The sequence below is a fragment of the Hippopotamus amphibius genome, chromosome 5 (genome assembly GCF_030028045.1).
Source record: "Hippopotamus amphibius kiboko isolate mHipAmp2 chromosome 5, mHipAmp2.hap2, whole genome shotgun sequence".
Classification (NCBI taxonomy): domain Eukaryota; kingdom Metazoa; phylum Chordata; class Mammalia; order Artiodactyla; family Hippopotamidae; genus Hippopotamus; species Hippopotamus amphibius.
This window is the reverse complement of record NC_080190.1, coordinates 826,799-838,390: the sequence shown is the minus strand read 5'-3', so window position 1 is coordinate 838,390 and position 11,592 is coordinate 826,799. Positions and strand designations below refer to the sequence as shown.

Genomic DNA, 11,592 nt, shown 5'->3' with positions numbered 1-11,592 from the left:
CTGAGGTACAGAACCTGGCTTTGCCCCAAGGCTCCTGTGGGCCCCTCGTCTCCATCTCTGCTGTTCTGTCCTTTGAGGATGTTGTATAAGCGAGACCGTAGTGTGACCCCGCTGGCGTTGCCTTCTCTGCTCAGCACGACGCCCTGAGGTCCATCCATCCACGTGTGGCTTCCTTTCCATCGTGGGCGTTCCAGCGAGTAAACGCGCTGTTTGCCTGACCACCGGAGGTGAAGGCACTTGGGTTGTTTCTAGGTTTTGCTCCAATAGGATGGAGCTGCTCTAAACGTTCATGCACGTGCTTGTGTGAACCTAAGTTCCCGTCTCTCTCTGGGATCTCTGCAGAGGCTGGGTCGTATGCTAACTGCACACACAGTTCGTGAGAACCTATCGAACTGTTTTTCCGGAGGGGCTGCACCATTTTAGACGGCCACCAGCAGTGTATGGGAGTGCCAGTTTCTCGGCATCTTCCCCAGCATTTGGTGTTTGTTACTATTTTTCCTTTTAGCTGTTTTAGTAGATACGGTAGTGATATCTTATCACTGTCTTAATTTGGGCTCTTTTTTTTTTTTTTTTTTTTTTAATGTTTGGATGGTTGTGTGTCTTGGCCCAGGGAGGCCATGCTGCTGGGGCCAGTGTCCGGGGCACAAGGTCAGGATGGAGCTCTATGCCTGCTCACGTGCTGGGAAACCTTCCCCTGCTGTGCCACCTCCCATCTGCTCAGCTCCTGGGCCTCCCAGCCTGACGGTCACCTGGCATCCGTCAGCCTGGGACTTGGCATCCTGTGGCCTTCGGCTGGCTGCCTCCTGCTGCCAGGTGACCCCAGAGGCCAGTGAGGCAAGCAGGGGGCTTGAGGCCTGCTTGCGGACATGACTTCTGTGCGGACGCTGCACTTGTGTTCAGAGCCTGGCAGGACAGGCCCAGAAGCCCCAGGAACTCCCAGGTGTCCAGGAGAGAACAGCCTGAGAAGCCCCTGGGGGCTGGCGGCCTGGACTGTGCGCTCTGTGACCTGGCCTCAGGGGATCTGAGGGGCTGCCTGCCAGGACCCAGTGCCAGAAGGGGCTCTGACCCTCCCTGACCCTCGCCTGTGCACCCTCTAACCGGCTGGCTCCCCAAGGAGGCCTGGAGCTGGCTCGCCCTCGGCCCTAGGCCACAGGCCCTGGAGGCTCTCGGGATGCAGGGTCCCCACCATTCAGTCTGTGGCCTCCACGTGGGCCAGGCTGGCGCGGGCATGATGTGAGCAGCTTTCCTGGTGACCTTGGCCTCTGTCCTTCCTATAGCCACCGTCCGTTCCGGCTGAGTGCCCACCTCTGGGGACAGTGCCCTTTCCCAGGGCTCACTTTGTGCAGAGTGGTGGCCACAGGTGGTGGCTGGATGTCCAGCTCTGGTGGAGCTGACTCTGGGGCACGTCCCATCGTGACGGCTGTGAGACCAGGGGTGCAGCCCCTCCCCACTCCCCGCCACTGGAACCTGCAGTCACTCCACAGCCGCAGGGATGCCCTCAGCCTCCCGGGCTCGGCCTCAAGGGCACCTGTTCACCCATTCGCTCGGCAAACACCTGCCGGCCCCGCCACGGCCTGGCACCGGACAGAGTGCCCCCTCCAGGGAGTCCCAGCCCAGGGGTCAGAGGTGACCGCCAACCACGAGGCCTGGGAGTGGTCCGCGAGGGACAGGACACACGTGGGCATCGCAGGCCTGCCTCCCCCTCCCCGAGGGTTCCAGGTGTGCTCGCTTGGCCGTTTCCGGGTCCTCGATTCCGGGGACGTGAGGTGCGTGTGCCTGGGAGCCGCAGGAGCACAGGCCAGAGCCCGCCCCTGGGGCCGGACGCCAGGGCTGCCAGGTCCAGTACCGGCCACTCCACGGAGAGGAAGACATCCCACCCTTCCCATCTCCTTGGCAAAGCCCCACAGGACTGAGCGGGTGAGGTCCCAGGCTGGAACCCTGGGAGCCCTGAGGACACAACGGACCCTGCCTGGGACGCGAGCCCCCCGCCCCGCGGGAAGCTCTGGGGGCAGGAGGCCTGGGGGCTCATTTCATGAGGCCATGTCCTCCATTTGAGTTCTGAGGTGCTAGGAGGTGTTGGCAGCGGCGCTGGGCGGGGCGCAGAACCACGCTGGCTCAGCTCAGGGTGACACAGCTGTTTACTAAAGGGCCCCTGTTTCTCACCTAGGAGCAGGGAGAAGGCAGACCTCCCCCCTGCCCAGTGCCCGGCACAGGGACCCCAGGGAGAGCCCGGAGCAGTGAGGGGTGTGGGGGTCCAGGCTGCGGGGGGGCAGGTCCCGATGCACTCCTCCCCCACCCGAACCCCCGGAGATGCTCTCCGCCCCTTGTGGGGTCCTGGCTTCGCGGTGGAGGCGCAGGCAGGGGCGGCCCTGCAGAACAAGGTGGGGGTGGGGGGCTCTGGCCGGGCGGCCTGGCAGGAGGTCCCGGGAGGAGGGGTGGGGACCCCGGGGAGGGGGAAGGGCGGCGGAGGCGCGGCCCTCACACGACGGCCTGGTGCGGCAGCCCGTAGAGGACCAGGTTGAGGACGATGCGCAGCCGCTCTGAGCCCTGCAGCGGCCGCAGGAGCGCCGGCCTGTCCTTCCGGGTCTGTGGACAGTCATCTGCAGGGAGCATGAGGAAGGCTCATGGCACGTGGGGCTCAGGGGACAGCGCGCCAGGGGTCCCGCGGAAGCCTGGGCCTGGGGGCGGAGCGGGGGGGGGGCTGCCACTGCTGCCCGGGGATGCCGCCCGGCGTGGGCGCCGCACGTCCACGGATGGGGACCCTGAGGGCGCAGGCAGCTGCCACGGGCCACCCCTGCCTGCCCGCTCACTTGCACACTCACTCCCTTGCACACTCACGCGCTCCCTCACTCCCTCACAAACTTACTCATGTGCACACTCGCACACACACTTGTTCACCCGCACACACACTTGCTCACATGCGCTCACACACGAACACTTGCACACTCGCTCACACACTCTCATGCTCACTCTCACACACACACTCACGTGCTTGCACACGGACACACGCGCACTCGCTCACACACTGATGCGCACTCGCTCACACTCACTTGCACACTCACATTCGCACGCTTGCGCTCCCTCGCTCACTCACAAACGTACTCATTTGCACGCTCACTCGCACACACGCTTGCTCACCCATGCACATACACTCGCTCACACACTCGCACACTCACGCGCTCACACAGTCGCTCACTCACGTGCTCATTCAGCAAGCATTTATTGTTCGGCGACCACCTCCTGGGCGCCACGGACCATGTGATCTTAGACGTTTAAGCCCCTCCCGCGTTAACCATCCCGGGGTAAACCTCTCTGAGTCACAGTGGATTCCACTGTCAACATGTCGCTCACACGACTACCTCGTGTTGCATTTGTTTTTACACCAGAATCCGAGCACGAGGCTGTCGCTGCATGTGGACAGCAGGGTTCCATCTGCCTTCACGGAAGGGTGGCTGGTCCCCCTCCCGGAGAGCACCCAGGGCTTTAGGGCCCCTGGGACTCGGGCTGTTTTGAAGATAAAGATGTTCCGACCACCTGTGTGTTTTCCCTAAGATGTTGGGTGCCGGCTTCCCCGTGGCCGCGGCGTGGAGGACGCAGAGGGTCTTTGTCAGCACGAGCGGCCTTCAGAGGCTGCGTGGAGGCAGGGAGAGCGGGCCCTGCCCTGCAGCCCGGGGACCCGCACGGAAGCGGGGTGCTCCTAGTTACCCTGGCTGGCAGCGTCCTCGGCTCCCATCGTCTGAAGGAGGCGGGTCGCCCTCCCTATCGGCTTGCCAGCTGCCAGCAGATCTAGGAAGAAACGGCCTTTCAGACGGGCTTCCGTGAGGCCCGCGGGGGTGCAGGGCGGCCGGGTGCCGGCGCAACTCACGTTCCCACAGGGCGCTGGCCCGCATCGCGTTGTCCCGCAGGCCCGTCGGCCACTGGTTGGCCACGATGCTCCTGACGCCCCCCAGACTCAGCAGCATGGCCGTCTCGATGGGCTCCTCCAAGGACAGCTGGAGCGCGCTGCAGGGGGCGGAGCTCCCGTGGGCCAGCCCCCGGGGGCCTGGCCCGAGCCCTCCCCCCATCCACAGCCCACAGAGCACCCAGCGTCGCACCGCGTATTGGGATGGACAGCTCTTAAGATTCTTGAGAGACTCAAGAACCCGCCCCCCCGCCATAATCAAACACCATTTAACAAGAAAAGTCATGTCAGAGTACTGCCAAATCCCTCGGGACGCTCCCAGCCACGGGGCAGAGCCGGGGGAAGCAGCCCCCCGGAGCGTGGTCCTCTGCTCTGCCCGCCCGCAGCCCGCCGAGCCCTGGGGGGGGATGACAGGCGATGCGGGAGCCCTGGAGCCAGGGCGTCCTCCCAGCTGCCGGCCCTCTGTCTCCGCGCCTGTGGTCTGCGTGGCGCTGACCCCACCCGCCCCGGGGACCCCGCCGGGCAGGCTCTGGGGGTGGAGGACGGCATCCCGGCCACCGCCCGGGGTGCGGGGACAATGCCCCGGGCGGGCAGCCATGGCGCACACGCCCCCCCGCCCCCACCCCAGCTTCCCGTCAGCTGCCGGAGGCCAGGCTGCCGGCTGGAGCCCGCGTGCAGGGGACCCGGGCACCTCTTGTCCTCCGAGGTCTCCATGTGGCGCCGCACGCTCTCGTCGGACCGCGCCAGGTCCAGCAGGACTGCCATCTGGCACCCTGCGGTCACAGGAGGGGCAGCTCAGCGGCGGGGCACCCGGGCTGCCGGCGCCCGCGCAGGCGGGGGTGTCGCCCAGGGAGCGGGCAGATCACGGACACACGGCCCGACCTGCCCAAGGCTCCGACGCGACGTGTCCCTCTTCTGGGCTGCACGGGCAAGCCGGGCACGGTTTGCCTCGGCGGCCCACACCCGTCACAGCCGCCACAGGCGACTGGGCCGGGCAAAGGGAAGGGACTGGAGGCCCACCCTGGGGCCTGCCGCGGCTCTCCCTGCCTCGCAGAGGGGTCCTGGCTCCCAGCTGCCACCCCTGAGGCGTCCCGTTTTGCCAGGAGCCGGGAGTCAGTGGCCCTGCCCCGTGTGCCCACTGAGACTGGGCCAGGGTCTGAAATGCAGCACTTGGGTGTGGGTGTGCAGAAAGCCACACGGTTGCAGCGGCTGAACCTGAGGGGCCGTCCCCAGTGGGCTCAGAACCTCCTGCTGTGTGAGGACAGGCCTGGCTGGCGGCAGCGAGGACACCCGGTGATGGGGACACCCCCACAGGTGCCTGTGAGCCTATGATTTCCTCAGTGTCACTCCCCATCTCCACTGAGAAGGTTTGGAATTAAAGTTTCAAAAAGGCCTGTTTCTGCCTCCTCCTGGGGTAAGAACACACTTACAGGGTGAGCCCCACCCACCTCAGCAGGCACGGGGGCAGAGACGGGGGGGGGGTTCAGGTGTCCTGAGCACGGGACAGAGTCCACTTGCGGTGCCACCCTGATGGGAGCCACGCACCTCAAGGGTAGGGGGCATCCTTGAGGGGTCCCTGAAGAGCCCCCCGCAACTGCGCTCCGTCGCGAGCCACCCAGGAATCCCCTCAGGAGGTCACCTGAGGGCACACGCCAGACGACCGTCATGGGCATCCCGGGGGCAGGGGTGGGTGATGGGGAGAGCGCGAGGGAAAACGGGGCCAGAGCGCCTGCGTTTCAAGCAGAGCGGATTGGGGGAGCGGGGCTGGGGGCTGGGGGAGGCAGGGGCTGTGACCAGCACTTTCCAGAAATGCCCGCCCAGCCTTCCTGGACGCTGCGGGCCCAGCCCCAGAGGGGTGGTCCCCCCAGCTCCTGACCCTGGCCAGGCCTCTCGGAGAGAGGTAGGAGGGAGACTGAGGGCGGGGGGCTCGGTCCCACCCCCACGCCAGGCCCTGCTGTGCCTTCCACCCTCCACCCTGCACCAGAGGGCGAAGGGCACAGAGACACCTGATGAGACCCCGGGGGGTCCTGCTCTGTCCCCGAGTGGGTTCCACCCGCGCCGGGGCTCTGGCGGAGAGGCGGGCTTTCGGGGTCTCACCCGCTAAGTTCATGGCGGCCAACCGTTCCACTAGGATGTGGGACAGGAAGCTCTCCATCCCGTAGAAGAAGAAGCCTTGGCAGCTGCCCAGGAGCTGCTCCCACTCGGCCTGGCTGTCCCGGGGAGGAGAGAGGCCCGGCTGGGGAGCCGTCGTGCCAGCCTGTCCCCGCGGCCCGCTCCGCGCCCACCCCCGCGGCGGGTACTCGGAAAAGCAGCAGAGGGTGTTCCCTCCGGCCAAGGCGCCCAGCTCCCCGGGGCCCCTGCAGGGCCGCACCCAGGCGCTGGGGATCCAGGCGCCTCCATGCAGCAGAGGGAGGGGGCCGACAGGACAGAAGGAGGGTAGGGGCAGGAGGAGGCATGGGGTGGGGGCGGCCTCATGGCGCCGCTGCCACCGCGGCACGGCTTCCCGGGAACCCAGGTGCCAACCTGGGAAACTGCTTATTCCCCAGATGCCCCGTCCACCTCGCAGTGAACGTGTCTTGGAATCGTTCCAAAATGCCCCGGGTCACGGAGACAGGAGTCAGCATTTCTGCAACCAGAATCGGATGGTGACAAAAGTTAGAGCCCTGTGGGTGCGGGCGTGGGCGGTCCCTGTGCCCTCGGTGGCCCCTAGTGTGGCAAGGCACCCTGGGCCTCGGCCCCTCCCAAGCGGGGCCCCGGGGGAGTGGAGATGTTCGTGCACCTTCCCTGCTTGGTGGAGAGATTTAAAACCCAGCTCAGCAAAGGAGTAGCCGCAGAGCCCTGTCCTGGAGCTGCCGGGGCGGCCCTCAGCCACACTGCAGGCCTGGGAGGGGCGCCGGTGCCACGTAGGGTCCGTGCCACACCACGGTGCTCCTGACCCGGCTGCAGATCAGCGGCCCCCTCCCCGCCACGGTCAGCGTAAGAGGAGGTGACCGAGGGCTGTGGGTGGTGTGTGGCCTGTACATGGGGGGAGCTCACCCGGGCCCTGGGCCTCCTCGTAGGGGTCCACGACGACTGGGTCTTGGTTAAGGAGAAACAGGACCACAGGCTTGCGGTCTGCGGAGACGCACACCAAAGGATACATCTGAAGTTGTCCGCATCAACCGTGATGCAGCCGGGGGGCACGACGCGGGACCTGCTGCCCTGTGACGACAGGCGGGAGGCCTTGGGGGTGCGTCCCGGGGCAGGCCTGGCTGCCGCAGCCACAGGCCGGACCCGGGCCCCCCACCCCAGCCCTCGCCTCCGTGGGGCCCTGACCACCTACCTTTGGGCCCTTCCCTGCTCTGCTTCCCTTTTTGCGATCTGTGCCTCGGCTCTCCTTTTTCACATTCCCTTCTGTGGAGACAGTAAGACGTGGTGAGGCCCTGGGACTAGACCGCGGCCGTGGTGCACGACCTGTGAAGGCATTAAATGCCACTGGATTGTTCACTTGAAAATGGTTAATTTTATATTATGTGACTCTCACCTCAATGAAAAAACAAGAAGTAGTGAGAACAGTTGATTTTAATTTTTGTAAAGTTGAAATGGCAGTAGTCTCTCAAATGCAGAGGCTTACAGGGCTGGGAAAGGCCTGGGCCAGGAGGCCTCAAGAAAGGAAGGGCTGCCAGAGGCACCCAGGCCCACATGGCTGGCCATTCACACACCACGCCGGGCACCCACCAGTGTGCCTGCTGCGGTGGCCCAGTCACAGCAGGCTGGGCACAGCCCGTTCCTGTCCCCGGACCGCACTTTGCTGTTCTGGTGGAGGTAAATGAAAATAATGACAGTTTCACTCATTTCTGTCCGGCTGCCTCTGCTGGGGCCTCCAGCGGAAAAGGAAACGTGAGTGCTTACGTGGGGCTCTCTGCTGTCCCAACTTTACGGGGGCACCTGGGAGGCAGCTTGCTCTAGATTTGGACGGATTCCTCCACCAGGGTGAGGCGCATTTGTTCCACCTCTGGTTGGCTAAGAATTTCTATCATGAATGCATGCATTTTATCCAATGCTTTTTTCCCTGCATCATCTGAGATGTTTATAAGTTCATTTTCTCTTTAATCTGTTCATCTGTGACATTTGTAGGTTTTTAAGGTCAGACTCGGTGATGAAATGTTATATATTTTTTTCTTTATCTGTTATCCTTCAGCAGTTTGGTTGTCAGGGTCTGGACCGGCCAGCAGAAGGACAGCTTTTTTCTTCTACTTGGGGAGATCTGTATAGCCTAACATGAACGGTTTCTTGAAATTCTGGTAGGATTCAACAGGAAAATGGAAAATGGTAAAAACCAGTATATTTTTTTTGTAGGGGAATATAACTCTTTCTTTCCTGGCTATGAGGCGGGTTGGGGTTTTCTTTCCTTCTTGAGTCTCTGAGTTCTTTTCTTTCCTAGGGCTTTGTACACTTTGCCTAAATATTTGCATGTATTGTTACAAAGTTGTTCATAATAGTCTCATCTTAAATCTCTGATGCTCTTTAGAGTTTGTGTCTTTTTTATTTCTAGCACTGTTTATCTGTGCCTTGTCTGTTTTTTTCTGAATCATTCTCACCAGAATGTGTCTATTTTATGAGGTGGTTTTTTTCCCCCAAACAACTTACTTTTGTCTTTGCTTCCTATTTTGTTGGTATCTGTTCATGCATTTTTTTGTAGCCTTTCCTGTGCTTTCTTTGGTGTTTTTTTGTTTTTGCTATCCTTGCTCTAACTTCTTGAATTAGAGGCTCAGCTTAAAGCCTCCAACCCTTTTCCTAATATAAACATTTAAAGCTAATAGATTCTTCTAGACTGTGCTGTAGTAGCATGCAGCCAGTCTCTGACATTTTTTTCTTTTTTTTTCTTTAAGATCTTTGTTTTTGAGATGGACCCTTTTTAAAATCTTTATTGAATTTGTTGCAATGTTGCTTCTGTTTTCTGTTCTGGCTTTTTTGGCTGTGTGTCATGTGGGATCCTAGCTCCCCGACCAGGGACAAACCCACACCCCCTGCTTTGGAAGGTGACGTCTCAAACACTGGGCCACCAGGGACGCCCCTGACATTTCTATGATCACCTCTGCTGAGTCCCATGAGCTATTTATTTATTATTTATTTTCTTTGAGAACTTTTACTGAGATACAATTGACATACAATAAACTGCATATATTTAAAGTGTACAATTGGATACTTTTTTTCTCATTAGTAATGTATACATGGCAATCCCAATCTCCCAATTCATCCCGCCCCAACACCATCCTCCCTTCCCCGCCTTGGTGTCCATATGTTTGTTCTCTACATCTGGGTCTCTATTTCTGCCTTGCAAACCGGTTGATTTGTACCATTTTTATATAGTCCACATATATATGTTAATATACGATATTTGTTTTTCTCTTTCTGACTCACTTCACACTGTGTGACAGTCTCTAGATCCATCCATGTCTCTACAAATGTCCCAGTTTCATTCCTTTTAAGGCTAAGTAATATTCCATTGTATATATGTCCACATCTTTATCCATTCATCTGTCGATGGACCTTTAGGTTGCTTCTATGTCCTGGCAGTGCTGCAATGAACACTGGGGTGCATGTGTCTTTTTGAATTATGGTTTTCTCTGGGTATATGCCCAGCAGTGGAATTGCTGGGTCATATGGTAGTTCTATTTTTAGTTTTGCAAGGAACCTCCATACTGTTCTCCATAGTGGCTGTATCAATTTACATTCCCACCAACAGTGCAAGAGCGTTCCCTTTTCTCCACACCCTCTCCAGTATTTACTGTTTGTAGATTTTCTGATGATGCCCACTCTAACCGGTGTGAGGTGATACCTCATGGTAGTATTGATTTGCATTTCTCTAATAATTAGTGATGTGGAGCAGCTTTTCATGTGCCTCTTGGCCATCTGTATGTCTTCTTTGGAGAAATGCCTATTTAGGTCTTCTGCCTGTTTTTTAATTGGGTTGTTTATTTTTTTGATATTGAGCTGCACGAACTGTTTATATATTTTGGAGATTAATCCTTTGTCTGTTAATTCGTTTGCAAATATTTTCTCCCATTCTGAGGGTTGTCTTTTCATCTTGCTTATAGTTCCCTTTGCTGTGCAGAAGCTTTGAAGTTTCATTGGGTCCTAGTTATTTATTTCTGTTTTTATTTCCATTACTCTAGGGGGGTGGATCAAAAAAGATCTTGCTGTTATTTATGTCGAAGAGTGTTCTGCCTATGTTTTCCTCTAGGAGTTTTATAGCGTCTGGCCTTACATTTTGGTCTTTAATCCGTTTTGAGTTTATTTTTGTGTATGGTGTTAGGAAGTGTTCTAATTTCATTCTTTTACATGTAGCTGTCCAATTTCCCAGTAGCACTTATTGAAGAGGCTGTCTTTTCTCCACTGTATATCCTTGCCTCCTTTGTCATGAATTAGTTGGCCATAGTTTATCTGTGGGCTTTCTATCCTATTCCATTGATCTGTATTTCTGTTTTTGTGCCAGTACCATACTGTCTTGATTACTGTAGCTTTGTAGTATAGCCTGAAGTCAGGGAGTCTGATTCCTCCAACTCCGTTTTTCACCCTCAAGATTGCTTTGGCTATTTGGGGTCTTTTGTGTCTCCATACAAATTTTAGAATTTCTTGCTCTAGTTCTGTGAAAAATGCCATTGGTGATTTGATAGGGATTGCACTGAATCTGTAAATTGCTTTGGGTAATATAGTCATTTTCACAATGTTGATTCTTCCAATCCAAGAACATGGTATGTCCCTCCATCTGTTTGTGTCGTCTTTGATTTCTTTCATTAGTGTCATAGTTTTCTGAGTACAGGTCTTTTACCTCCTTAGTTAGGTTTATTTCTAGGTATTTTATTCTTTTTGTTGCAGTGGTGAATGGGATTGTTTCCTTAATTTCTCTTTCTGATCCTTCATTGTTAGTGTATAGAAATGGAAGAGATTTCTGTGTGTTAATTTTGTATCCTGCAACTTTACCAAATTCATTGATTAGCTCAAGTAATTTTCTGGTGGCATCTTTAGGATTTTCTATGTATAGTATCATGTCATCTGCAAACACTGACAGTTCTCCTTCTTTTCCAATTTGGATTCCTTTTATTTCTCTTTCTTCTCTGATTGCTGTGGCAAGGACTTCCAAAGCTATGTTGAATAGTAGTGGTGAGAGTGGACATCCTTGTCTTCTTCCTGATCTTAGAGGGAATGCTTCCAGTGTTTCACCACTGAGAATGATGTTTGCTGTGGGTTTGTCATATATATGGCCTTTATTATGTTGAGGAAGTTTCCCTCTATGCCCACCTTCTGGAGAGTTTTTATCATAAATGGGTGTTGAATTTTGTCAAAAGCTTTTTCTGCATCTATTGAGATGATCATGTGGTTTTTATCCTTCAGTTTGTTAATGTGGTGTATCACATTGATTGATTTGCGTATATTGAAGAATCCTTGCATTCCAGGGATAAACCCCACTTGATCGTGGTGGATGATCCTTTTAATGTGTTGTTGGACTGTGTTGGCTAGTATTTTGTTGAGGATTTTTGCATCTAAATTCATCAGTGACATTGGTCTGTAGTTTTCTTTTTTTGTAGTATCTTTGTCTGGTTTTGGTATCAGGGTGATGGTGGCTTCATAGAATGAGTTTGGGAGTGCTCCCTCCTCTGACATTTTTTGGAAGAGTTTGAGAAGGATGGGTGTTAGTTCTTCTCTAA

At 56.5% G+C, this 11,592-nt stretch overlaps 1 protein-coding gene across 1 annotated transcript in view; it reads right to left on the bottom strand.

Annotated features, from left to right (window-relative positions):
* Positions 1-2,478: 2,478 nt before the first annotated feature.
* Positions 2,479-11,592, bottom strand: part of CFAP46 (cilia and flagella associated protein 46) — a 91,551-nt gene continuing 82,437 nt past the window's right edge. Inside the window, exons 50-58 of the mRNA XM_057735818.1 lie at positions 7,224-7,294; positions 7,042-7,102; positions 6,938-6,973; positions 6,425-6,527; positions 5,999-6,111; positions 4,593-4,674; positions 3,866-4,002; positions 3,706-3,786; positions 2,479-2,600 (exon numbers count right to left, since the gene is read on the bottom strand). Of these exons, the coding sequence (XP_057591801.1) occupies positions 2,479-2,600; positions 3,706-3,786; positions 3,866-4,002; positions 4,593-4,674; positions 5,999-6,111; positions 6,425-6,527; positions 6,938-6,973; positions 7,042-7,102; positions 7,224-7,294 (806 nt within the window). The remainder of the gene's footprint in view (positions 2,601-3,705; positions 3,787-3,865; positions 4,003-4,592; positions 4,675-5,998; positions 6,112-6,424; positions 6,528-6,937; positions 6,974-7,041; positions 7,103-7,223; positions 7,295-11,592) is intronic.